Source organism: Phyllosticta capitalensis (assembly GCF_038381095.1).
Source record: "Phyllosticta capitalensis strain CBS 128856 chromosome Unknown BKA78scaffold_2, whole genome shotgun sequence".
Classification (NCBI taxonomy): domain Eukaryota; kingdom Fungi; phylum Ascomycota; class Dothideomycetes; order Botryosphaeriales; family Phyllostictaceae; genus Phyllosticta; species Phyllosticta capitalensis.
In genome coordinates, this window is record NW_027117440.1 from 1560062 (window position 1) to 1584944 (window position 24883).

The 24883-nt window shown below is 52.1% G+C and overlaps 10 protein-coding genes across 10 annotated transcripts; 2 read left to right on the forward strand and 8 right to left on the reverse strand.

Annotated features, from left to right (window-relative positions):
- Nucleotides 1-565: 565 nt before the first annotated feature.
- BKA78DRAFT_349861 (uncharacterized protein) lies at nucleotides 566-2123 on the forward strand (the record flags this gene model as incomplete). The annotated part of the gene is made up of 2 exons (XM_066890876.1): nucleotides 566-1951; nucleotides 2013-2123. 2 exons carry the CDS (start codon nucleotides 566-568, stop codon nucleotides 2121-2123), a joined length of 1497 nt encoding a protein of 498 aa, XP_066747762.1.
- Nucleotides 2124-3858: 1735 nt separating this feature from the next.
- On the reverse strand, nucleotides 3859-10122 carry BKA78DRAFT_292517 (uncharacterized protein; the record flags this gene model as incomplete). Its single annotated transcript, XM_066886066.1, has 11 exons — nucleotides 3859-4751; nucleotides 4813-5781; nucleotides 5834-6110; nucleotides 6162-6392; nucleotides 6439-6901; nucleotides 6959-8287; nucleotides 8343-8719; nucleotides 8745-8834; nucleotides 8858-8998; nucleotides 9048-9212; nucleotides 9262-10122. 11 exons carry the CDS (start codon nucleotides 10120-10122, stop codon nucleotides 3859-3861), a joined length of 5796 nt encoding a protein of 1931 aa, XP_066747763.1.
- Nucleotides 10123-11020: 898 nt separating this feature from the next.
- BKA78DRAFT_364948 (sporulation associated protein) lies at nucleotides 11021-12885 on the forward strand. Its single transcript, XM_066892533.1, has 5 exons — nucleotides 11021-11437; nucleotides 11486-12107; nucleotides 12129-12148; nucleotides 12184-12441; nucleotides 12489-12885. The coding sequence occupies exons 1-5, from the start codon at nucleotides 11272-11274 to the stop codon at nucleotides 12830-12832; spliced, it is 1410 nt and encodes a 469-aa protein (XP_066747764.1). The 5' UTR covers nucleotides 11021-11271; the 3' UTR covers nucleotides 12833-12885.
- Nucleotides 12886-12909: 24 nt separating this feature from the next.
- On the reverse strand, nucleotides 12910-13379 carry BKA78DRAFT_305780 (uncharacterized protein). The gene has a single exon (XM_066887727.1). The coding sequence runs from the start codon at nucleotides 13312-13314 to the stop codon at nucleotides 12943-12945; it is 372 nt and encodes a 123-aa protein (XP_066747765.1). The 5' UTR covers nucleotides 13315-13379; the 3' UTR covers nucleotides 12910-12942.
- Nucleotides 13380-13765: 386 nt separating this feature from the next.
- Nucleotides 13766-15433, reverse strand: BKA78DRAFT_305782 (uncharacterized protein). The gene is made up of 2 exons (XM_066887728.1): nucleotides 14983-15433; nucleotides 13766-14933 (listed from the first exon to the last, which is right to left on the reverse strand). Exons 1-2 carry the CDS (start codon nucleotides 15292-15294, stop codon nucleotides 13983-13985), a joined length of 1263 nt encoding a protein of 420 aa, XP_066747766.1. The 5' UTR covers nucleotides 15295-15433; the 3' UTR covers nucleotides 13766-13982.
- An 860-nt stretch (nucleotides 15434-16293) lies between these two features.
- On the reverse strand, nucleotides 16294-18259 carry BKA78DRAFT_292520 (Alpha/Beta hydrolase protein; the record flags this gene model as incomplete). Its single annotated transcript, XM_066886067.1, has 2 exons — nucleotides 16294-16790; nucleotides 16849-18259. The coding sequence occupies 2 exons, from the start codon at nucleotides 18257-18259 to the stop codon at nucleotides 16294-16296; spliced, it is 1908 nt and encodes a 635-aa protein (XP_066747767.1).
- A 258-nt stretch (nucleotides 18260-18517) lies between these two features.
- BKA78DRAFT_76686 (uncharacterized protein) lies at nucleotides 18518-19257 on the reverse strand. Its single transcript, XM_066893729.1, has 2 exons — nucleotides 19230-19257; nucleotides 18518-18928 (listed from the first exon to the last, which is right to left on the reverse strand). The coding sequence occupies exon 2, from the start codon at nucleotides 18861-18863 to the stop codon at nucleotides 18552-18554; it is 312 nt and encodes a 103-aa protein (XP_066747768.1). The 5' UTR covers nucleotides 18864-18928; nucleotides 19230-19257; the 3' UTR covers nucleotides 18518-18551.
- Nucleotides 19258-20126: 869 nt separating this feature from the next.
- On the reverse strand, nucleotides 20127-21508 carry BKA78DRAFT_292522 (kinase-like domain-containing protein; the record flags this gene model as incomplete). Its single annotated transcript, XM_066886068.1, has 3 exons — nucleotides 20127-20656; nucleotides 20706-21309; nucleotides 21380-21508. 3 exons carry the CDS (start codon nucleotides 21506-21508, stop codon nucleotides 20127-20129), a joined length of 1263 nt encoding a protein of 420 aa, XP_066747769.1.
- A 321-nt stretch (nucleotides 21509-21829) lies between these two features.
- On the reverse strand, nucleotides 21830-23089 carry BKA78DRAFT_305788 (S-adenosyl-L-methionine-dependent methyltransferase). Its single transcript, XM_066887729.1, has 2 exons — nucleotides 22999-23089; nucleotides 21830-22840 (listed from the first exon to the last, which is right to left on the reverse strand). Exons 1-2 carry the CDS (start codon nucleotides 23041-23043, stop codon nucleotides 22031-22033), a joined length of 855 nt encoding a protein of 284 aa, XP_066747770.1. The 5' UTR covers nucleotides 23044-23089; the 3' UTR covers nucleotides 21830-22030.
- A 437-nt stretch (nucleotides 23090-23526) lies between these two features.
- On the reverse strand, nucleotides 23527-24033 carry BKA78DRAFT_292524 (uncharacterized protein; the record flags this gene model as incomplete). The annotated part of the gene is made up of 1 exon (XM_066886069.1): nucleotides 23527-24033. One exon carries the CDS (start codon nucleotides 24031-24033, stop codon nucleotides 23527-23529), a length of 507 nt encoding a protein of 168 aa, XP_066747771.1.
- Nucleotides 24034-24883: the final 850 nt, after the last annotated feature.

The following is a 24883-nucleotide window of genomic DNA, read 5'->3' on the forward strand; positions in this document are numbered from 1 at the left end:
GCATTTCATAGACGCCTTGGGACAGAAGCAGGGAAATGTTATTCTAAGACTGTCGCTAGAGCCATTTGACAGGCACCGTGGCTTTGCAGCAAAAATAATGACACAGGCCAAAGGAGGGTGGGTATTTTTAGGGACATTGGAAAAATTCCATCTTGACAGCCGCGCAACCAGGGAGCATGCAAGGTCCCATACCTGTATGTAGAGTCATAGGGATCATTGAAACCCGTTCAACAAGAAAAGTTCTCGGCCTTGTTACAGTTACGCGGTACCGAAGCGGGCAGTCACAACTCCAATGTTGAGTGAGCTAGGGGGAGCACTGCACAGACCATCAATCGCGAACCATAAAGGCAATACCTACCTACTGCGCACTTATAAAAGCTGGACTTCTCCCACCGTCAATTTCTTTACCACGACTTCTTTTGCTCTTAGCGACTTCTTCCGAACTCCTCGCCCTAGTCAGCTCCCATCGTAACCACGCACAATCCACACAAGCAAAGAAGCTTCGCACGACCATCGCTTTCTCATCCTCATCACTCCGACGCTCTGTCTACTTACACATCCCAACATGAAGCGAAAAGCAGATATCCAAAGGTCCAGTGCAGGGCTCTCTGCAAAGGCTCCAAGACGACTAGCCGCTCCTGCTCCCCTTACCTTTCAGAGTCTTCCACTTGAGCTTAAACATCAAATCGCTACAAACCTGAGCATTTCCGACGTCGGAAGTCTTCGAGCGACTTGCAGGCAGTCTGACTATGAGTTTTACGACTTTTTCGTTAAGCGACTTCTCGGAACTCCCAAATTCGCCAAATGGTTCGCAACCACGAGGGACGATCGAGTCTTCCGAATCAACTGGACGGATGCTGGTCTCCAATGGGCCACCTTCGTCTTGGGAAACAAAAAAGTATCCGAGCACGTTACACATTTGATTTTCCCGACAAGAGACTTCAAAATCACTTGGTACGCAGACTGTGTCTTGTACTCCTACAGCTTCGTCCCGCACACTGCGGACTGGTCCATTGAACGAAAGCTGCTGGAGCAGAACGAAGCACGGTATGCTGAATACCTGGAACGAATCTTGAGCAACAGCCCCAACGCTCATGACATATCCTTGCAAACTAGTGCATTGTGGCCAATGGATACAGGGGACCTCGCGGAGTGCACAGAGCGCTGGTCAGATGTTCAAGAACTGCATGAGTACATGAGTTCGGAAGAGGCCATGTACGACGCGGAAAGTATTGCGCAAGCATTTACTACGCTCATGATCGTCCTCGCAAAGATTGGCAAACGTGTGGATTCCTTAAAAATCCACTCCGACTATGATTACCGCCAGGTTTCGTTTGCAACTGTAGAGGAGGCTATGGCACATGTTCTCCCAGCTCCTCTGCAGAAGCTCACCAAGCTCCGTTCCCTAGAGCTTTCAATGGAACAAGTGGAGTATTCCTTGACCTACGAGACTTTGTCCGCGGCCGACAGAGCTTGTCCCAACCTCTCGGAGTTCTTCGGCAGAAGCACTCAAATCGAAGACCTGACTTTAGAGTCAACATTTGATGGCTTCATCCCTCCAAAAGTCATGGATTCCATGCTCTTATCGATGCACTCTCAGAGCCTTACGAGGGTGACTCTTATGAATCTGCTCGCGCATCAAAAAACACTAGCAAGCTTTCTCAAGTCCCACACAACCGTTCGACGGCTGGCTTTGTCTGCAGTATCTGTTGTCCATGGAACTTGGAAACCTCTGCTCGAAGACTTACTTGAGCGTGTGGCGAGGGCAGAGCTCCACATGTCATGTCGCACACTTTTCGAACTGACGCCAAACGGACACTACGTCGTAGCTTTCTCGAGCAATACCCTATTTCGAGATATTTCCTACGACTCAAGAATTTCCGGCTACCCCGAAATCCTCAGGTTTGAGGACGGCTTATTTGAGTGGTTCAGTAGGCCCTCACAAATCCACGTAAGTTCCTTGCCCTTCGAGTCAAACAAATATGAAGTCACAAGACTGACATAAGAGGAAGATCGAGTCTGCCAGTTTGAGCATTGGAGCAGCGCTCTGGGCCGGAATCTACTTTGCGAAGCAGAACGATGCGCTCCTTGAGTATACACGAGAGATTAGGACTTGGGATTGAGCTTTGGTAGATTGATGCGTTTTTACGATAGTCGCTGTAGCTATCCTGGGGATCAAATGGCAATATTTCGGTCTGAGACCTTCGAATGCTCCTCATCCATCCCACTCTGGCGGTTTGATTGCTTCCAGGACAGTTGAACGCCTCCATCTTCCTTTGCAAAGTGGTAGAAGTCGCGACCCCTTTACTTGCGTGATGTGGACAATGCTGTGGTAGGCGGGTGTAGTCAGGAGCAAAAAAAGGACAAAAGAGTTCAGGGGCCAGGGCCCCCTAATCTCTGCCGAATTTCGAAAGAATCCGAGTCCCCCGAAGGGAAATCGAACTCACAACCCCCGGGAAATGTTACCGGAATGGCTAGTGGATCACCTGCAAGGCGTAGGCGGGGGAGCATCACCACTGAGCCACGCGGCCCGGCTCCCGGGGGTTGATGGTGTTGAGGTCGCTTTTGCAAAATATAAAGTGCCATTTGTTTGGTTACAGTTTGGAGAGGAGAAGAAGAAGAAGCGCCAGCCGTTCTGCCAAAGCGTTGAAGTGATGACGGCGCAAGTTCAGCCATGAAGCCTCACTTATCCAGCGGCTCTTCAAGAAAGCAAAGCTTGCTACACAGCAAGAATTTAGCAAAATAACTCTCTTGCAAAACACAAATTCGGAACTCACGCACTCTTTCTACCTCCTTCGAATCTTGATGAGGCCATCCTTCGACAGGTGATCGACGAGCTTGAAAGTAAATGCCTCGCAGCTCTCCGGCTTCGTCTTGGCGATGACAGGATACCGGAACTGGGCATCGTCCAGCTGCTTCCTGAGGTGCCGGTACGCGTCAAACTCGCTGTCGTAGACGAGCTTCCAGGCAACAACTTTCATGGCGCGGACAACGTACAAGCGAACGGCGCCTGGATGAGTTGTTAGTTGCGGATTATCGTGTAGGGGGTATGCCTTGCCCTCGATGTGCGGCCCCGCGAGAAGCCCGTCTTGGTCCATTGGTCTACGAGGAAAACCGAGTTGAGCGAGCGCGTAACAATGGTAGAGACGCGGATGGGGAGGTTGCAAGTCGTTTCTTCGACTTGAAGTTCTCTAATAGTGAATCAAAGACCTGCGCAGATAGTCCTTTGGAATGGGACTGTTAAAGGACGTCTGCTCTGAAATTGAAGTAAGAAATGTATGCCGATGCAGAGCAATAACGTTCGCGACTCATTCTTATGAAGTCGTCCACGACAAAGAAGTGGTTGAGCGCTTGCCCGCCTGAGACTGTCTCACATTTTTTGGAGCCCCAGGACTGTGGCCACCTTCTTTCTGGCAACGTCTACACCTTCGAAACCTCTCCTGAGACAAGATTTTGTGATGTATATGTATTCCTTCCTTCGTCTTCTGGAGCGCACGCGCACATCATGCTGAGAATTTCTCACGGCGATCGCCCCTAGTCTCTGGTACCCGTCAGCGTCTGGAAATTGCCGGAGCGATCAGGCGCAAATGCCTTTTTCCCGGGTACGTATCTGTCCTATTCGGAGTAAGTACACCCAAGCATTGTTCGGTTTGTCAAAAGCATGAAACAAGGACCGTTGGGCGAATGTCACTCCTTTTATGTCTGAGGAAACATTTGGAACATAGCAGAAAGAACAAATTTGATTGTGATCTTGTAAGTAAAGACAGAAGCATGTCCTTTTCAGTGACCGACCACATGATTTTCTGATTTCATATGCCTCAGAGATAAACCCTCGGATTGGTGCATTTGACCCCAAAGCTACTTCGGAATCATGACAATGGAAGCCGCCATTTCGGTGGCTGAGGGAGTCTGCCAGGACTCGACAGAGTATTTCGTCTGCGTCGGGTTCAACTGCTTGTCCACGACGCGCAAGCGAATGGTCGACGTCTGATCAGCATATACGAAGCGTCTGAGGCCTGGCACGGATTGCATTGGAACCTTGTGTGAAGCGCTGACCATCACAGATTTCGTGAACATGTTGGGGAACGTAGCCGTTGCCGCCCCGGTGCTGAGACCAAGGTTCTCGCTGGGCAGGAAGGCGATGAAGTTGACGCGGGCGGATGGCATTCCTGCCACAGCGGAAGTTGGCTTCTTGACCGAAACGACGACGCCTTTCTCGCCTTTTTCATTGGTCCCGACGCGTGCACCGACCTCAGCACCCACGGCTCCTCGACGCTTGGAGTTGTCGATGGAGAGGCCTGTGAGCCATGTGACGACGGTCGGGTTCCCACTGGTTCCAAGATTGGTTTTGCCGTGCAATTCCTTGAATGGGAGGACTGCAGAATTGAGAGACAAGCCATCAGCCGATTTGGAACTCTTCATGTGCGCCGAGTCGAAACTGCCCATGACGATGTTTTTGTGCTTTTCGTTGTCGGGAATCTCGACCCAGACAGTTTCAAGTTGCCAGAGCTTCGAGCTTTCAACATTGACAACAAGATCGAATCCGGTGGTTGTCACGTTCCGAGCTTCCTGGTAAAAGCTTGGGTTGGAGTTGACCTCAAAGTCGAGAGTGGCGAAGCCAAGGAAGATCCGAGGCGGCTTGTCATGGGCTTTGGCAAATCTGACATGCTCGGTGTAGCTACCGATACCGGAGCCCCAGTAGTTGAACGTCGATTTGCTGTAGCGTCCAATGTTGATGAAGTCTGGGTTTTCTGTTGACGTGACGTCAGCATCGTCCTAGGAGAACTTTGTGATGTAAAGGATTGGATATACCTTTGACTACCGGCTTCGAAGGCTTCTGAACTGCTGGTGCTGCCGAAGGCTTCTTTGGACTAACAGTCTCCTCTGGCTTTGACGGTGCTTGAACCGCTGGTGCTGTCGAAGGGGCTTTTGGAGTGGCAACTTCTTCTGGCTTTGAAGGCGCCTGAACTGCCGGTGCTGTTGAATTGCCGTTTGGATGTGAAGCGTCATCTGGCTTTTTGGAAGCGCCGTTGGATGCTGGATGAGAGCTTCCATTTGTCCCATTCGACTCTGGAACACCTCCGTTCTGTTTGTTTCCATTGGATTCCGCGACATTGTTGGTAGTCTGAGCTCCGTTTGGCTTTGATCCATCGGTAGAGACTTCTTCTGGTTCTTCCGAGGTCAAGTTCCCAGTGGCCGGCTCGCCGTCGCCCACAGAAAGATCGCCAGAAGCCGCAGCTTCATCGCCAGTAGGCCCCTCATCTTCCGTCGTGAGGTCGCCAGTTGCAGCGGGCCCATCGACTGCCAGGTCGCCACTTGCATCTGCACCGTCGGTCGCATCGGGTCCATCAACGGCTAGGTCGCCGCTCGCATCTTTACCTTCAGCTGCAGAGGGCTCATCGACTGCCAGGTCAACGCTTGCATCGTGACCGTCAGCGGAAGCAGGCTCATCGACTGTCATGTCCCCGCTTGCATCCTCGTCATCGTGGACTGTCAAGTCTCCGTTTGCTTCCTCCGAAGCATGAGCTCCAGCAGCGATATCCGGAACCGCAGCGTCCGCATCGGGCTTGACTCCGTTGGGTACTTTTGAGTCCGCTTCTGGCTTCTCTTGATCGGCTTGAAGCAGTTTGTTGTCCGAAACAGGAGTGACCCCTTTAGGACCCTTGAGGTACTGCTTCATGAGGGCATTGAACACTGCATTCAAGTCTCTGCCTTCGGTGACTGGAACCAGCGGAGGCATATATACGCCTTTTCCGTAGCCTTCGAAGTGGACCTTCCAAGCTGTTGCACTGTGGTTAGCGCCTCTTGGAAAACCAAGGTCGAGAGTACTTACTTGTGGGATCAAATGTCAACCATGACCAGCCATCATTGAGGTAGCATCTCTCAGTTCCAACCTGGATGTTCTTCAAGCTACCCATGTCGCCAGGGGCTGGTCGAAGGTTCTTGAGACCGGCCACCGCCTTGATGAGCGAGGAAACAACACTCAAAGTCACCTCCCTGCCAAGACAAGTGTGTGGGCCGGCTCCAAAGTGCAAGTAAGCGCTGGCTGGACGGTCGAGTTTGAATTTCTCGGGCTCCGGGACAGCCTCTGGGTCCATGCCAGCAGGACCCTGGGAGACGTTAGCATCAAGATTGGGGCTTTTGAACAGATATCTGCTTACAAAAAGACAAACAACCATATCACCGGCGTTGATCGCTTGTCCGTTGACATTGGTCGCACTCGTGCAGACTCGAGCATTGCGCAATTTGCTGCTGAAACGCTGTGCTTCGAGAATGTATTGGCGCAAGGTCTTATCCGCCGCTTCATTGCTTGAGTCGGCGGCAAGACCCTGTATCTTTTCCCAGTGGTGAATATTGTCTCGCTGGAAGAAGAAGTTCATGACGTCGGCAAACTGTTAGGTCAGTTGAGTATCCTAGCAAATATTCACGGGAGCTTACCATCGAGATGGGTGCACCGACGCCAGCAACACCGGTGAGCCAACAGATGTCTGCCGTCTCCTCGAGATTTTTGCCCGCAGCAATGATCTCTCGAACAACATTTGACCCGTACCAGCGTAGGGAGCCGCTGGCTGATGGCTTTTTCACCAAAGAGCCAATGATTGGCAGCTTCGACGCGGCGTCGTTGACTGAGTCTCCGATTTTGCCAAATAGACCTGGCGATTGAGAGCTTTCTTGGATGGACTTCACTGTGGTTTCCGTGAGCAATGTCGCGCCCTCGCGAGCCCAGTTCCTACGACGCCATGACATTGCGGGATCATTATCGTTGAAGCCGAATGTGCGAACGTCCATCAACGCTTTGTACAGAGCTGCGGTGCCCAGAGTACCCTTGGGATTCTCTTCAGTCCGCAGGTCAAGAGTGAAGAGATCGGCAAGGATCCTGGTCAGAACGGGGATCGCGACACTGTTCGCTTGTGTGAGCAAGGTTTAACCAAAATAATGGACGGTGAAGGAGTCTTACTCTCTGATGATGTCAATCTGGTCCAATTTCTTGCCTAAAGAAAGTGTTTCCTTTTTGAGGTAGGACTTGGTGTGCGCCAAAGTTGTCTCGGAGAGCAATTTCTTGAATTCGGCGGGGGTGTAGAGCACGTCGCCAACCAAATTCCTCTGAGCAGTGTTTTCAGGCTTGTCGCCGCCCAGCATGAAGCTTGAGTAGTCCTTCTTGCCAGGGAACATTTCGTTCAGCGGCTTAGCCCAAGGCACCGCAAAATGAGTACTGTCTGCCAGAACTTTGGTGATGGTAGAGTGCTTCGTCAGTATAACGGGTCTACGCGGCGGCGATGGGCCCTCGAGCGTGTACTGATCGATGGTGCCAATCTCCCGCGCAATTTGCTCGTTCATCTTGCGAGTGAACATGGGCTGCATGATGTGGAGAGAGTTGTAGGGGAACCAATTCGGCAGTGCGCGTTGGATAAGCTTGTAAAACATGGAGCCGCCCATCACATTGAGATCTTGCGTGACTTCAGTCATACCCCAGTTGGTGAGGTGTGAGGTCGTAAAGTCCAGTGTGTAGAAGCGATCAGAACGAACGAGGGTCACAGCGTCGCTGAATACAGCCCGCCCGACGGTGTATGGGGGACAACCGCCGCATCCAGGATCCATTCGAGGCTTTGCGTCTTCCAGAAACAAACCAGGGTACATCTCGACAAGGTCAGGGTGGTCGTATAACTTGCGGAGTAGATCGGCAATCTCGGGGTCCGGATTCAGATCCTCAAAGCTCGTGTGACGCTGTAACTTGAAGAAGTCACGCATCTCGTTCAACGAAGCTAGATTCCACTTCCGCGCGGTAAGGATGCCAGCAATTTCGACCATACGAAGTGCCTTTGGGACCATACGCGGCCCAAACAAACCAGCAGGATCTTCCATACTCTCTTTGAGTACGTTCACGAGATCAGCGTCGTTGAATTTGCCGTCGGCGTTGCGCTTGAGGCCTCCGAATTCGCGCTTGCCCGGGTCTTTGTCGATGCTCTGTTCAAAGCGGAAAAGGCCTTGGACAAATTCCATTGGAGTGAGTTGATCTAGAGGTTTGTCCAGTCCTGGAAAGAGGTCTGAGAAGAATTTGTTGATCCATTTCTCGTCCCGTTGCGAAATCGTGGAGTGGAATCGGTACATGAGATTGAATTCGGCAGAAACTTGATTGCCAACGCCTCGAGGGACGCCGTCAGCATCAAAAAGTCGATTCACGGCGACGCGCGGGTCAAGTGTCCAGTCGCTCGCCGAGTGATGGGTGTTCGTAAGCCCGCGGAGGTAATCGTGGAGGCATATGTTGATGTAAAGACCTCCGACAACGCTACAGGGAGTTTTCATGAGTCTCTGTAGCGTCATAGAAAGCAGATGTTACTCACAGCCTAGCAGTCTGAAAGAGATCATTGTCTTGCTTCTCAAGGGCAGCTTTGCGTTCTTTTTCCGTCTCTGTGGGTGGCAAAGTGAACCTTCCGCCTTCATTGATTCTGAGCAGCATCTCTGCCACATAATTGTGGAAGCGGCTATACATGATGAGGATCACATTGATTCCGGGTGGTTGGCCAATGAGCCTCCGCTCGTGGAAAGTGTCGGGCTTCAACAAGCCTCGTTCCATGGTCCGAATTGCTAGTTGATCTTCGAGGCTGGAGCCGTAAAGCGGAGCAAGGTCAAGGTATGACGAAGTGTCGGATTTATTGTTGTCGAATCGGTTCGTTCGGAAAATGTCCGCAAAGATTGTCAGCCAAAAGTCGCCCCAAGTCTCGATCCATGTTTTGAAGCCTTACCATGAATAATGATGGAAGCATGATAAAAGAGCATAGACGAGACGCCAGCTGGATTCTCCTTGAATGTCTCGGGGCTGCGGGCCATGAGGACTAAAAATTATATGTTAGCGAACTATGCACAGTAGATGGTGTGCAGGAGACTTGCGGTCAAAGAGCAGGCCGGGGTCAGGGGGAACTCCGTGGCCACTTTTGAGCTTCGGAACAGTTCTGGCGTAGGGACTACCAGCCTTTCCAAGGTCCGGATTGAGTGGATTCTGCGGCAAAGTAAGCATGAAGCATTATTGGGAGCACGGAAGTACCAACGTTGAAGCTGCCATCTGGCGTTCGGTACGAGAACTTATCGCCCATGTAGCTCATTGGAGGGTGTTGAAGACTGGTCCAAAGGGTGTCGATGACGATTCCTGTCAGCTTCTTGCGCGTAGTAGAGTTGCGGGGAAGTGATGCTGTGAGAGCAATCATTTTTTCCATCTGGAGTCTTGTCAAAAAAGGAGCCCCAAACTAGTAATCGAGGACGTACCGTCATCTCCCGATCTTTCACCGGCTTGCCCTTGGACTTGAACACTTCAATCAGAGTCTGGAGGTCTCTTGTTGCAGCGTTCAATCCAATGGCCTGGAGATCTTCTTTGAGAGAAGAGGACACAGCGACTGGGTCACCATAAGGCTCTCCCGCCTGGAACTTCTCATCGTCAATCCGCTTGGCAACTCCCCGGCCATTGAAGAACTTGCTTTGGAAGGGATTAAGTTTCGACAACCTGCTGGGTGCATAGCCGCTAATGCTTGAAAGAGCTGCGACGGTACCCTTTGGTATCAATGTTGTTGATCTGGTGAGCCAGGTGAGGATGCTCCCGATGAATGGAATCTTGTCAAGATGGAGGAACTTGAACAACACGGTCCTCAGGCGCGATGATGGGAACATTCGCTTCAAAAGCGACGTAGGAAAGAAAGAGCTCAAAAAAGATGGAGGAGAGAGCCATCCCAGGCCCGGTGGTTTACCAAGCTGGAGTGCAGGCAAATTGGGCTTCTCGAGGTGAAGACTGGGTATCTGGGGCTTTCTGAGATGCAGCGGATTGAATGAGTCGTTCGCCGTGGGTGCTTTCTTTTCGGGTGCCTTCTTGGAAAATTTTGAATACAGAGCGTATGCAAGAAGAGCAAACAGAATCCCCAAAAGGACTGGGAGAGAGGCCAAAGAACGCAACCAGCCAAAAGCAATCTGTGCCCATGTCTGCGACTTTGGTCGGAAGATGGAAGGAGTCCAGAAATGACCACGACTTTTGGCAACTGAAAGAGATGGAACAGCTTTGGCAACAACGCCCTTTTGTCCGAGTCGGAGCACGCTCCAGCGGGACTCCGAATTGGAGGAAAACGGTAGGCGCACCATGGCGTCTACTGTTTGAAGAAGATTTGGGAAGATGAGACGGTCAGCCCAAAAGAATCGAGTTGGCTGGGGTGTTTGATGGGAAGAGATCAAGGGAAGTAGAAGCACACGTGGAGTAGTTATACCACAGTCGCTAGTCTACAATTCCCCCGCAAGGTAAGGTTGCAGGTACAATTCAAGCACAGCATCATACTCATATGATAATGACCTGTAGGCTTGCACGATGATGGACCTCTGCGTCGGAACGATCAATGTGTTGTGAAAGTGGACAGGGGTAAGTACAGCCAGCCACTTTCGTAGGCCCAGCTCTACTCGTCACAATTTGGAGGCAACGAATACCAATCAATTGCTCAACATACATGCGTGTCGTATCGATCGATTGTATGTTGTGTCGACGTTGGAGGCGCTAAGGAATGCGAGTACGCGGAGATGGTCCGTTCCATATTGTTGAAGTCGTGTAGCTTGGTGAAAGTTAAACATTGGTGCCGTGTACCATCGACGATGTGGACGTCGAGAAGCTGGGGAGTGATCCGCGGATTGCGCAGATTCCAAGGCAAAATGGCGACTGTGCAAGTTAGATGTGCCAAGTAGTACAATGCCGCCCGTACAGCCCGAGAGAGGACAAAATGCAATTGACCACTTACCTGAGCCGCTACCCCAGCCAATCATTGGCTCCCCAATTCTATTTCATCCTGTCAATGATCAACTCAAGCCATTGGGTCCTCTGATTGTGGGTCGTGAAGTGATGCAATACTGCAAGCGCCAACACATTGTGGAGAGAGGGCTGCTGCATGTAGTGTTCTCCACGCACTCGCCGAGCACGGTCCCGACATGATGGCAGTCAGTCTCCAGCCTGCGTCACTTATCTGCTAGACAGAAGAGTTGGCCTCGGCCTGACCGATGAATGGCTTGAACAAGCAATTTGTGCCACGAAGACCCGAACGGAGAAAGCTCCAAAGTGGCTCCTGCATGCCTGTCGCACTGCAAAGGGGCGCGTAGCAGAGTCGAGCGGGGGAAGTCGCAACGCCCACGGAGCAACGACTCTAAAGTCTGCCTCTCTCGTCATTTCCTTCTCATCTGAGTTTCCAGAGACATCCTTTGTTGGTCTTTTTCAAACCTAATTGCAGAAGCCTCCCGTCCCTAAACGCCACCATGCCTCATGCTACAGCAGATGAGAAGACCACTGGTCCCCGTCGCCTGGTCCTCTGCTTTGACGGGACAGGAAACTCTTTTTTGGGCGATGTCAGCGACACAAACATTGTCAAATTGTACCAAATGATGGAAAGAAACACACCTGGCCAGTTTCACTACTATCAACGTGAGTGAAAAGCTAGTGACCACGGAAAGCTATGCTAACAAAACTCAGCGGGAATCGGCACATACGTTCGGGGCCAATCCAAGACCCAGAAGTTCTGGCCAGCCTTCAGATCGAAAGTCATATCCGCCGTCGATCAAGCGGTTGGGACCTCCTTCGAGGACCACCTGCTTGCGGGATACAAGTTCGTCATGCGGCATTTCATCCCAGGCGACCACATCTACATTTTTGGCTTCTCTCGCGGCGCCTACACTGCTCGTTTCCTCGCCGAGATGCTTCATGAGCTAGGCTTGTTGTCAATGGGAAACGAGGAAATGGTTCAGTTCGCCTGGGAGACGTTTAGCAACTTCCAGAATTCCCGATACAACGACCCACAGACCGAGAAGGACCAGGAGTTGAAGCGGTACATGGACAAGTTCAAGCAGACGTTTTGCCGGCCAGGGGTCAGTGTCCATTTTCTCGGTCTCTTCGATTGTGTTGCCAGTGTTGGCCAGTTCGAGATACCCTTCCACCGCAAATCGTACAAGTACATAGCGACTCCGGCGGCAAGGCATATCCGGCACGCTGTGTCCATCCACGAGAGGCGTCTCAAGTTCAAACCTGCTTTGTTCCTCCTCAACGATGACAGTGTCGACCTCAAGGAAGTGTACTTTGCGGGGAACCACGCAGGCAAGTAAACTTCACCATTTTCAAGCCAATCAACAACTGACTCAAGTAAGATATCGGCGGCGGGTGGAACCTTCAAGCAGGGCAAAAGCATCTTTTGTCAGACACCCCCTTGAACTGGATGATTCAGGAGGTCTTGAACTTGCCAGGATCAACAAGTACATTGTCATTTCAAACTTTGAACGTGGAGGATGTGGTGAAGGCAGAAAACGCGTTCCCTGGTAAAGAGGAGCCGGGCACGACTGCATTCGACGTCCGCCGACGCACCAACCAGCCGCATGATATGCTTCGTTTCGGCGGCGGGGTCGGATGGCTTTCAGTACTGTGCTGGTGGATCATAGGTATGTTCTGCTTTGCCCCGGGATGGTACGACTGCTGAAAATTGCAGAATGTCTACCCATATTCATGCGACTCGAGCTTGAGCATGGCGAATGGGTCCCTCGCCATTGGCCGCCTAACTTGGGCGCTCCTCGTGATATTCCTCACGATGGGAAGATCCATGAGAGCGTGGACGAGATGGTGAAGGCTGGGATTCTTGACCCCTCGTCTATCCCGAAGAAGGGCGGCGACAATCCGCATTTGCCAAGTGTTGCCACCGTAATGGGACAGTGGAATCAGAGACGCAAAGTTGCTAACAAAGAAGATAGTTCGACAGACACTCGCGTTGACGGGGTTTCCGGCTCGAGAGCTTGGGAACATGGGCAGGCGGTGTTGGCAAAGGCCTGGTCTTGATGGCGAACGTGTCGGTCGGATTCGGGAATTGAAGTGGCGGCGAACCCTCCAACTGTCTTCCATCCTTTGCACTTGGTCCTACGTAAACCTATTGCTATTTTCATGTTGCGTCAGAAGAAACTCGAAGTTGCATGATGTTGTCCCTCAAGGAACTCGCGGGGTCCGCTGTCGTGTTTCTTGTCCTGCCAATCGGTAAACAGCTGCCGTGTGCGAGTGAGACAGGCACAGGTCGGGCCGCCCGTGATGCGGCATGCCGAAAAACCAATAGAAAACAAAGAGACCGATAAATCATCTGAGGCTAGGTGATTTAGTGGCACCAACGTCAGAGGCGCGAGTACAGACGTGCCTTCAGCTGTCTCCAGACTTGAGCAACGTTGATCGCGCAGGATAGTAGCACGAGAACTCCGCATGAGATGGTAGCACAGTTGCTTCTCTGCACTTGTGTAGCTGTGGACGTGTCCGCGACCGACAGCTCGCCACATTTCAGGGCAATTTCAATCGACCCAAGCGTGATTGGCGCTGCTCTTTCGGTAGCACGGGAAGTAGTTGGCGAGGCCGACACACGCAATGGACCGTTTTGTGGCCATCTTCGGCGGGGTCAATCTGCCAGTGTGTCTGTCCTTGGGTTCCGGTCAAGAAAAAAGTCGGCGACAACGGTACCGTCGAAATGATTGGAGGAGAGTAATCCTGTAGACCAAGGTTCCTTAAGGGCTGGCAGACTTGCGCAACTTGGGCGCAAAAGACGAAAACGCCTGGGCATCAAGCCTCCTCAGGATGGCGCATTGAATGATCGGCACTGTTGTTTGGGTGGAATCAGGGCCCACAAAGGACAAAGTCTGATGCGAATATGCTGAAATGTCGAGTTTTCAAGAGGCGCTGGAGTTGATGGTTGGTCAACGCGAGAGGTCGCGAACGCGACGCACCTCTTAGTGCGGCTTGATTAGTCATTCATTCTCGTTTTCCGGAAATCGCAGGCGCGAACCACCTTCATTGAAGACATTACAGAACCAACATCGCGATGCCAGTGTCTATCTACGACAAGGAAATCTAGAACTAATACGCTCCCTATACGCAGTATCTACACATATTCCTGCACCTAGACTGACCACGTCACAGTACTCGAGCTGCACCCTCTCTTCGCGCACCCGTGCTACACAGTGTCATGTGTAGGATGATCTACCGTCGACTTCCAAGCTCGATCATCTCCTGAGTTTTGGAACGCGATCAGGAGAGCTTTCAGGGCTTCTGTGGCTAGCTGCTGTGCCTCTATCGACGCCACCAGTGCTTTCTCGAAGCAGTCCCGTTGTGTCTCCGTCGGCTGCGATCCCGCATTCTTGCACAGCAGGTTGTTTCTTGCGCGTTCGACAGCAGCGGTTGCAGATTCCAGTGAGCTCCTAGGTGCTTCTCGTTGAGCATAGCCTTCCAAATCGCCTCGAAAGCTTCCCGGCCTTGCGGCTCTCTGATCGGCGCTCCGCACCGAATGCAAAGGAAGATCGGAAACGCTCGACGGCACCGTTGTCATCTCTGATGAATTGCTGAAATCAGAATGCTTCCGCTGATATTTTATCCGCCGCTCCTCTGATGATTCGAGCATTTTGAGGACGACGGGCACTGCCAGGATGAGCACCCCGAGCGAAGCCGTGACGATGTACAGAATCATGACCCTGAAGGCTTCCGCTGGGCTGGCAAAATTGTCGAGCTTCCGTACCCACGAGCTTACGACGTAGACGCCGAGACCAGCCAAGAAGGATACGACAGAGTAGTAGAGCAGTAAACCTGGAACGTTGATGATGAAGACTGCGCTGATAGACGCTCTCTTTTTCGATCCTTTTCCGAACGACCGGCTGTGACCCGCTACTCGCGTGTCTATGCCAGCTTCGGAGTCGCAATTTGGCACGTCGTTAGGACAGCGGCTTAGCCATTTCTTCAAATCATCTGGCCCGACAAAGCTGTTGATCCTCTGTTGCAAGAGGCATGAATGAACCACAGTCAGGGCGCCTGTCACTAATGCAACTGCGAAGGCGCCAGTGGCTGTCCAATGGGTAGAGTCCAAGCGTGCCAAATCGAGAGCCGTCATGGCTACCTGGGCCAGAATGGCACCCTTTCATTGTATATCAGCAAGTGTTCTCGTCACGTGGAATCTGACTTACTGCAACAGCAAGCATATCGAAATCCTTGACTAGGCTCCTCTTCACTTCTGCAACTTCTTCGGTGCTTGCGCTGATTACATTTTCCTCTACTCTTCGGAGGATGCCAGATGCACTGGGGAGGATAAGGAGTAAAAAAAGACTTTGAATTGTGGTGTAGCGCTTCTTCAATTCTCGATAAGATTCGCGTATGCCCGCGAATGTCACCACCTCCCAGATTTTGAACAACGGCGGAGACTTCAATACAGCTTGGGGAGGAGGCGTGAGCAACGACATGGATGATAATGACGAACATCTTCTTCTCGTGGTAACCATGGTGAAGAATGGATTGAGAGGTTTCCGGTGGCACTTTTCTGGTCGGTGCTGATTCTGTCGGATATTGATGCAGTCGAACCAGCCGAGAACATATGGTCCCAATACAAGGCATTTAAGCGCAAGCAAATCAGGTAGAATAGATAAGGCTGGACCCAAAATTATTGCAGGTGAAACCACCAAAAGGCTGTGCCCATGGCTGAGGGAGCCCACCAATACTGCAAAAAAGGGTCTTATTGGGCAGTAGATCTCGCGGCTTGGATTACGTGCATAACGATTGATGAACAATCAAGCTGACGTGCAGATTAGCTCCCGCCAAACCAGCTAAATTTTGACTGATGGGGCCGTGAAGAAAAGCCACCAGCCCAAGAGCCTTGCCACTCAAATTGTGGGGGCCATGGAGTTGAGACTGGGACGAATAATCGGAGGCATCCGACCCCCCTCTCGCCATGAAAAGAACAGGAGGCATGAGAATGTCTTCTCTTTTGCAGAGGCTATGCGTCAAGCCTGCAACCGGGGGTGGCACACTCTAGAGGCTCAAGAGACTTTCAAGTTCAGGGGGGTTGACATTGAGGTACTCAAGGTCCACCTAGAGCATAAGCTATTTCCGGGAGCAAATTACCCGCGTTTCGTGGTGTTCGGAGTACATCAGACAAGTCGAGGCAGTGTGATTGGCCATGGAACTCGCGTCATAGAGGCTGCGGAGTGTGCTCACCTACCTCTTCATCTTTGAGAAGGACTGTCCTCGACTTGGAGAGTCGAAGTCCGGTGGTAGGCCCACAGCCAGGACTGGCAACAGCCTTAGAATCTTTACTGTGCTTTGTGATACAGATGCAGACCTCATGTAGTCGTGATCGGCATACACACTGACAGAAACGTGGTGGCAAAGACTTGAATTCCTTTTTCCCAGCCCTACGCCTACTCCATCCCCAAAGTTAGAGTGTCTCCCTTCGATCCTCGTCTGACTTCGCAACAACCAATCTCTCATGAATCTGAGGCAGCTTACACCTTTCTGCCCAGATCACCCTTCCGATTCTGCCACGCCTCGCTGCGCAGCTGCTTGGCGTAGCTGCTCTGCTCGCTGTAAGTTGGTAGGCCGACATGTTTGTTGATAAAGTCCAAGACGGCCGTGTGCCACAAGAGGGAATTCTCAGGCTTTAGCACCCAGTGATTCTCATTCGGAAAAGAAAGGAATTCGCTCTCGATCCCGCGCTGCTGGAGCACATTGAAAGCGGCGAGGCCCTCGGCAATTGTTAGGCGGTAGTCGAGCTCATTGTGGATGATGAGGTGCGGCGTGCTCCAGTTCGCAGTGTGTGCCGAGGGGTCCCACTTCAGCCAGCTCGACGGGTTCTTCCAGTATGGTCCCTCTAGATCATGATCGGGGAACCACTGCTCTTCCGAGGCAAGTTGGCTGACCATGCTGAAGACGCCATCGTGAGTGACAAGAGCCTTGAACTTGCGGCCAAGATCGTGGCCCTGGATCCAGTTGGTCATGTAGCCTGCAGTTTCCATAGTTAGCAATGTTGTGTGGATCTGCTCGAAAATGTACTTGTTTACCTCCGTAAGAAGCGCCAAGCTCAACGGCCCTGCTTGTGTCGACATAGTCGAGATTTTCTTCAATGTACTGAAAGCCCAAGACAATGTCTTCATATGGAAGGCCGCCCCACTCTCCTTGGATGGCGTCAGTGAGTCCTTGTCCGTAACCGGTGCTGCCAGTAGGGTTGGGCGCAACAACGACATATCCCTGCTCGGCAAACACAGCCGGGTTCCATCGAGTGCTCCAGCTATCCTCCCAGCTGCCTTGGGGTCCACCGTGGATGAGATATGCGAGGGGGTACTTCTGAGTGGCCGAGAAATTGGACGGCTTGACGACCCAAGCGTGGATTTGAGTGCCTTCAGCAGCGCCAGGGTACCAGATCTCAGAGATCTGGCTGCGTGAAAGCCCAAATACAGTGCCGTTCTTTGCGTTCGAGGAGAGCACATTGGACTTTCCGCTCGTAGAGTCGTAGTGGAAGTAGATGCTGTTGTCAACAAGGTTGCTGCTGGAAATGAAGACATCGCCGTTCGACAGCGGATAAGCGGAAGAGATCGCGCCATCGTAAAACACCTTCTTGGGAAGACTGCTGGAGTTTGCGGTGACCGACGGGGGTTCGAGCGTGAAGAGAGCTACACGGCCGTGCTCCTCGGCAGTGAGGTAAAGAGTCTTGCCATCGGGGCTCCAGAACACAGAGGACGGGCTGCGGTCCCAGGCACCTTTCTGATCCGCAGTCGGAAGAGCGTTGATGGCCGAGTTGGGCTCCGCAACATCTGTGAGAACGAACAGTTGGAGCTTGTCAGACTCGTACTGAACGCTCTTCCGTCGGAGAAAAGCGAGCTGTTTTCCATCAGGTGAGAAGACCGGAGAAGTGGCTTGCCCGTTGAAGCCAGACGTCTGAATCTGGATAGGCGAAGGAGGACTTGCGACAGTAAAATCTGTCAAGGGGACAAAGTAGGCGTTAATTTTGGTAAAAATCGCCGGTTGAAGAACTGGGTCCTTTGACACAAAGGCAATTCCACTGCTGCTGACGTCAAAGTTGTCCGTGGATCCGAACTGAGGAACGGGACTTTCGAGGTTGGTACCCTTCAGAACATTTACCACCTTGGAAAGAGCATATTGAGATCCGTCCTTCTTCAAGGATCCGTAGAAGATGGTTTGTCTTTGAGGAGTGATGTAGGAGTCCCAGTGGCGAACAAAAATTGCACCGTAGAGCCTGCCGGTAGTTTGGGAAGTGATAGCCTCTTCAGAATTGTAGATGCTGCCATCTGGGTTGGAGTTGCCCGTGACGGTGAATGCGTACGAGCCATTGCCAAGGAAAGCAATCTTTACTCCACTCACAGAGCCACCAATGTTACCAGCGGTATAGTTGCTAGGCCTCGTTAGCATAAACTGCCAGTGAACAAATCGCCATCTGAATAAATCCAATTCCATCTTGTCTTGCTTTGGTAGCTTCTCACCCCTCAAAAATGACGAGCGGACAGGGAGTTGCCATGCGCATGAGGTTTGTCTTTGCATTTCAACATGGCAATCCACTCGATTCTCTGGCCCTATTCCGTGTTCATTTTCTGCGGGTCAACTTGGGCATACCAAGCTTCTCGCGAGATCACTCCCCAGAGATGAGAGAAACAAAGCAAAAATCGCCTTTTCCTCAATGATCTTGTGCAAAGTTTTTTTTAAATTGATAGACTCATTTGATTGGGAGAAAAGAAATGTGAATTTGGGCCTACCTGGTTGAGAAGCTGTCATGCGGTCCCACAAGCACGTCCGTCGTCCCATTCGATCCAGGTGCCAGAATCAAGATGTCACCATTGTCCAACCAGGTGGGGTCAGAAGCATCGGCGTTGTCTGTGACCAGCGTAGACTTCTTCGACGCAACATCCAGAACGCGGATTTCTGACGATTGGGAGTGCTCCTCGAAGCTGTAGGTAGAGACAGAGTAGAGGACCTTGGAGCCATCTGAATTGGGGACACCGTCTCCGCGCCGAGGAGCGCTCAGGAGCACCTCAGGCGTGAATTTTTGTGCCTTGATGGTCATGGTGAAGGCGAGGAAGAAGAAGAGTAAAGAGTGGAGGAAGGAAGGGGAACAAGAGCGGGAGGTAACTGTTGCCGCCATTGGTTTCAAGTCAGCCCGCGTGCTGCTGCTTACAGTACCAGGAGGAATCTAGCAGGACAACAAGCAGAGCACCAGCGGCCAGGCCAAGGAAGAAGCGTAGAAATAGCAGAGACAACGCATGTCTGCTCTGCCTCGAGCAGCACGCCATGTCCGCGGCCATCGCCTCTTCGCCGTGCCAAGACCTTAATTGATGATCGCCTGGAGCCACTGATATGCAGGAAGCAGCGGCCATTGGGCGGCCGACTGTAGAGTTCGGGGAGCACAGAGACAATGAGAAGGAGTCCTTACCTGCGAGACCTCACACGATGCGGGGTTGGTGGATCGGCCTTGCTCGTTACGGCAGCTGTATCTGACCACGCCGACTCGGCTAGTTCAGGCGGCCGAAATCCTTTGACGTCGGACTGCAGACGATGGTTGATAAAGCGGGAGACGGCGAAAGTCACGGATGGTTGATGGTGATGGCAGGGAACGCACGAGTCGATTGTCCGCAACGGGCAGGTCCTTGGAAATGCCCGTCCCCGCTTTTGGCCTTTCGCCGCGCCGCCGGCATGCACCCTTGTCTTCAGCCACCGCTGTGCATTTCATTCTCGGGTTGCCCAGCCATACTCTAGACCCTTGAAAAATTCCAGAATGAACCAGGTCTCTTCAGGAACAGGAATAGAGGAAATCGGTTGGATTGAATTTGGGCCGAATTGTCGTTCACGCTCCAATGGACCCATCACGATGTATGCATGCTGTCAGCGCAAATGAATTGTACCGTCTCCGAACGCCAAACGATGCTCCGGTAAACGCTCCTTTTTGGCCGCTTCTCTTCGTATCACGGGCCATTTCCTTTTCCTCGTCTCCACAACCTGTCCCTGATGAAAGATAGGCAGAAGCCGGTTTGTCACAAAGTATTGTTGAGAAGGTCAATTTCAAGCCCTTTCTCCCGTGGACCTGCTACAACCTTCTGGAGCGCGGAGTGACTGTGTGCCTTGTTCAATGTCAACCAGTTCCCTGGGGCGACAAGAGCCTTTGCTCAATGCTTCGTGAAGGAGTCTTCGTCCTTTGGAGAGTCTCTGAATTAATATGACGATAATGTCAATTGCAGCGGCCGAGTATAACGACAATCGTACACGCTAGACTCAAGGCATGCTCCTGACGCCTGCCCGGGTATCAAAACACAAAACTTTGGACCTGAAAAAATTACTCGACAAAGTCGCCATCCTCAGGCAGTTCCGCAATGACGTCTTGCACGATCTTGATCAACTCATCGATGTCCGGTCTCTCAGAGGGCTCGACGCGGAGACATTTCCTCACCACTTCCTTCACAGGCTCGGTGATGCTGCCCTCCTGCGGCGCAGCGGGCTGCGAAACGGGCTGTTTTCCACGCTTCTGCGCTGTGCCTTCGTCAGGGAAGCGCCAGTCGCCGCCGAGCACGCAGAGGCTGAGACTGCCTCCAGTCTCCTCGGACCGCGCCTCGAAAGGAGATTTGCCGACCAGGCACGCATACAGGGTGCAGCCCAAGGACCAAATGTCAACCTTCGTGTCAATCACTGTGTCGGTCTTAACGTCAAACAGCTCAGGCGCGCGATATGGCATTGTGCTGTGTTCCGCTGCCGTGTCCTGGACTTGCAGAGCGAGCGAGCGTGACGTAATCGGAATTGGGGATGGTGCGAGAGAACCCAGATCCATGAGAATGGGAGTTTTGCCGTCGTCGCCGATCATGATGTTGCCTGTATCCAAGTTAGCCAACAACTTGCGCAGTTTTGCGCAAACACTGACCTGGCTTGATATCCCTATGCGCATATGCCCTTAGCTCGCCCGGGCCAACACCTTCTTGCGCGGCGGTGACCTCATCCTCCATCAGAGGTTCTGCCTCGTCCTCATCGCTATCCTGACTCCTGTTCTTGCCTTTGCCAGTGAATGCGCCTGCTTCTTCCGCAGCTTCGGCGTCCGCCCTTTCGGCTTCTTGCCTAATCCGCTTCGCATTGCCTTGCGCTGATGCGCCTCCTGGTCCACTCTTGACCTTGTACTGATGCATCGCTTTCAATGCTTTGCAAACACCGAGGAACAGGACCATAAGCCTGCGCTCGGGAAATCGAGTGTGGTTGACCAGGTTTGCGTTGATCATATCCTGCAGATTGCCCCTTCTGTAGTATGGCAGCAGGATATAAACAGTCTTGGCGCCGGGATCAGATCTGTCTGATGCAATGCTGTGGTCGATGCAATGGATGATGTTCGGATGCGGCACGAATAAGCTGTAGGCCTCGACTTCCTTGAGGGCTTGCGAGACGGACTCCTGGCCGAAGGGACACCTAATCTTCTTCAAGGCGTAGAGATTTGAGCCTGATTTGTCTTGGACGAGATAGACATATGAAAAGCCACCCTAGATATTCAATTCCAGGTCAGAAATCCTGCTTGCCTCTTCATCCAAGCCGGTCCTGGGGAAAGCTTACCTCTCCTAGCAAACGCAGAATCTTGAAGCTCCGGCTGTTGATCTTGAGTTGCGGCGTTCCGGGGAAACATGACATGCAATTGGTCAAGGAGTAGACCAGGTCGAAGAGGTAAGAAGCGAGTGAAGACATGCTGAATCGCGATGTGGCGCCTCCCGGGTAGGAAGACTCTCCAGAGGAAGGAAGGCTAGCGGGGAATTCGGGATGGTAACCACTACGGTGAACTCGCGATAGCTCCAGCTTGGCGGTTGGCAAAGGTGTTCAAAAGAGAGAAGTCCAAGGATTACGGTGTCAAAGAATAAGCTGGTGGTGTTTACGTGGAGAGTTGGGGCTTTGCTGCTGCGGCAGCGACTTACGTAGGTCGGTGCTCGGCGTGGATGCCTCAGACATCAGGCAACACATCGATTCAAGCCTGAACGCCTTGCAGACTCCTGGCTTTCTCCACTCCACACCATCCAGGCTATTTGACCTTATTTGGTTACCCCTCCCAATGCTTGTTCCTGAGCCAATGCGGCCTAACCTTATTTGCGACCTAAATTGGCAGTATAAGAGCTGGTGAAGAAGATGCGAACTACCCTCGTATTCGCACCCGAGACTTGAATTACAACATACATTCCTTGCCACTTGACGAACGCCGCTCTGTGCTTGGGACTATCAATGTTGAGGCTTCTTTGCGACAGCACGAAGTCTTACATATCCAATCCACCAGCTTCCATCTTCCTCTCGCTGACAGCTAGACCTCAACACCTCCACAACCCACCTCACGACTTCCGCTCTCGTGAGCTCACTCACCGTCTCCAGAAGCTGAGCCCCGAAAAGCCTCACCCATCCTTCCAGCCCACCCTCATCATGGTCGGTCAGCCTCGTCGGTCTGTACTCCAACTCCACCCGCTCGACCTGGAAACCCACGTCTTCAAGCATCGCCGACATCCACTTTTCCGAGGGAAAGAACCAGGGATCCGCTTTCCGAGCCTCATCTAGCAGGACTCCATGCATCGCAAGTGCCGCGATAATGGTGGACCGGACTTCTGCTACGTTTCCTGCTCCTCCCATCTCAAAGACGAGAGAGCCACCGGGCTTGAGTGCTTTGAACGCATCCGAAAAGACGTCCTTCCGGGTCTCTGGATTCCGCAGGATCCAATGATAGGCGGCGTTGGAGAAGACCTTGTCGAAGCTGCCATCAAGGACTTCTGGGACTTCTTTCGATAGCTTGGTGCAATCGGCAACCTGGAAGATCAGATTGGGGTGTTTGGAAGGCGCGTAGTCTTTTTGGGCAGTCTGGATCATGGATGGAGAGGCATCCAGGCCGAGAACTCGGCCTGATGAAACGGCGCCCGCGATTTGAGCGGTGAGAGGCCCATCCCCACAGCCAATGTCGAGAATACTATCAGTTGGCTGGGGGTCAAGGTAGGAGTAGACAGTAGTAGCAAGTTTTGGTACGAAGGACGCAGAGGTGTTGTAGGCCTATCAATTGATCAGAAAGATTTCCAAGAGTTGGAAAAGCAACAGCAAGAATCAACTAGCTAGCAAATAAGAAGTGCGTCATCTGCTACTTCTAGTCGCCAGGTAGCTTATCGCGTCTTCTTACTGATAGGAGATGATGCAGAAATGATTGTAGCTACCTTTGAAGACCAATGGTCCTTCTTTGAATTCTGAGTGACTGTCATTGTCTGATGCAACAAGTCCGAGGTAGAAAAGTGGTTCTTTCGTGTGGGCGGCTGGTGAGTATGTCTCACGTCAGTATTTAAGGTCGCATTTCCGAATCAGGAAAGCCGACGTCGGAAGTCGGACGTATCCACATCCTACACCAAATCCGAGAATGATAGGTCGATTTGGACGATGCTGCCGAACATAGCCCCGAAACCGGCGCTTATCGTCGTGCTATACCATCTTGCCGTATCAAAAGACTTGAATCAGATTCAACGGCACAACCAGAATTCGGAGACATGCAACTGGATTGATAGAAGTAACAGATCAAAATGATAGCCCGTCAAGCACTGATCCTCGCTGGGATCCCCAGAAAATGCCGTCGAAATGCACAAGTTTGACGGTGACAACCCCTGCTTATGCTCCTTGTAAAACGCCTCAAAACACCGGCACCATCGCTATGCATACACAGAGAGAATTCGACCAAACTCAAGAGGTGCTCATTAAACTCCGTACCACCTCATCCAGCCCTTCTCGGCAGCACGGGCAGCCTCCCTCTCCATCTCGACCTGCTTCTCTATCCGGGCAATGGCAAGGTCGACTTGCTTTTTGGATTCCTCGATAGGGGTATCGCAGCCCCTAAGACCGATGAACTTGCCGAGTTTGCGACGTTTGATGGCAATGCGGTCCTCAGCACTGAGCGCAGGGTCGGCGAGGAACTCGACATCCCAGTGCATTGGACAGGGATAAAGCTCTGTCCACTGGTTGGGGGACGATTGGTGATAGTAGGCCGCTATGCTGTCGAGCTGCTCTTCGTTCAACAGCCAGAAGTGCAAAAGACTCTTCGGAAAGTCCGGGTGTGGTGGGCCGCATGGCATAGGGTAGAGAGGGCACAGCTTGAGCCTGAGTTTGTCGACCTTTTGCGCGAACTCGGAAGAGCTTCTAGTCGTTGAGTTGGCCATGCCGTTGTTGGGGAGTTGAGCACTCTCTTGTCTGTGTGTCGCGTCCATGACTTCAGATTGTTCTCTTGACGGAGGTATGGGTGTGGAGGTACCACGGGCTAGCCGCGCGTTGAAATATCCGAATAGAGGTAGTCTTCGGGACCGACAAGCCAGTGTCGCTAGAATTGAGAGAATTCGCTAATGATCAGCTACGACCAGCGTAGAAAAAGTAAGGTGGTCGAAAGAAAGTGGTGGATTAGAAGAGCGGGTCAAGGAAGGCCAACAGAGTGGGACGCAATCTCAATATATGCTGTATGGGTTCTTTGTATGGCGAGCTCTTTCAAGGACGTGCCAGAATTAGCGTCATGAGAAAAGAAAAGACAAGGGAGAGACAAAGAGGTGCGCCGAGGACAATCGGGGTTATTCTTATTCTTTGGTCTTTGAGCGGCAAACAAAGACAGTCCCCAACTTTGACTCGCAAGACACGTGGAATGGGCAGTCGGAAGCTGGGTGCTTTGTTGGTGTCAGCCTCGTTTCACTGTAGACATCCTCACTGGGTCCGCTGGGATAGGAAATGGGACAGCGCGTAGGTTGCCAATGACGGATCAGAAAGACATGCGATCAAGCCAATGGCAGCGGTGAATAGCCACATCGAGGTCCAAGCGCGCAAGCATCTCACACGCCTGCCCAGTCTACAGAGGGTACCGTTTATGTGTAGGGGCGTCCTCTCGTTAATACAGCATGCCAGTCGCTGCCCAGACCATGTGTTGTCGTGAGCTGAATGGTGATGTGCAAGGCTCCAAGTTGAACAGGCGTCAACTCAACGTGTCCAGAGGGGTTGTTGGTCTTGCTTGCAGGAGCTTGAAAGAAGGCGCACTGATTGATGGCGCCGTGCGGATAACAAGTTGGCATCTTGAGG

What these genes read in the sequence shown, in the direction of transcription:
- BKA78DRAFT_305788 (XM_066887729.1), bottom strand. Translation starts at nt 23,043, where the DNA reads ATGACAGTCACTCAGAATTCAAAGAAGGACCATTGGTCTTCAAAG. An exon ending in AGGACCATTGGTCTTCAAAG is followed by an intron (nt 22,841 to 22,998) that starts GTAGCTACAATC and finishes ATCAATTGATAG; the next exon opens with GCCTACAACACCTCTGCGTC.
- BKA78DRAFT_76686 (XM_066893729.1), bottom strand. Translation starts at nt 18,863, where the DNA reads ATGACCATCAAGGCACAAAAATTCACGCCTGAGGTGCTCCTGAGCGCT.
- BKA78DRAFT_305782 (XM_066887728.1), bottom strand. Translation starts at nt 15,294, where the DNA reads ATGGTTACCACGAGAAGAAGATGTTCGTCATTATCATCCATGTCGTTG. An exon ending in TCGATATGCTTGCTGTTGCA is followed by an intron (nt 14,934 to 14,982) that starts GTAAGTCAGATT and finishes ATACAATGAAAG; the next exon opens with GGTGCCATTCTGGCCCAGGT.
- BKA78DRAFT_305780 (XM_066887727.1), bottom strand. Translation starts at nt 13,314, where the DNA reads ATGTGGCGAGCTGTCGGTCGCGGACACGTCCACAGCTACACAAGTGCA.
- BKA78DRAFT_364948 (XM_066892533.1), top strand. Translation starts at nt 11,272, where the DNA reads ATGCCTCATGCTACAGCAGATGAGAAGACCACTGGTCCCCGTCGCCTG. An exon ending in CCAGTTTCACTACTATCAAC is followed by an intron (nt 11,438 to 11,485) that starts GTGAGTGAAAAG and finishes AACAAAACTCAG; the next exon opens with CGGGAATCGGCACATACGTT. An exon ending in CCAATCAACAACTGACTCAA is followed by an intron (nt 12,149 to 12,183) that starts GTAAGATATCGG and finishes ACCTTCAAGCAG; the next exon opens with GGCAAAAGCATCTTTTGTCA.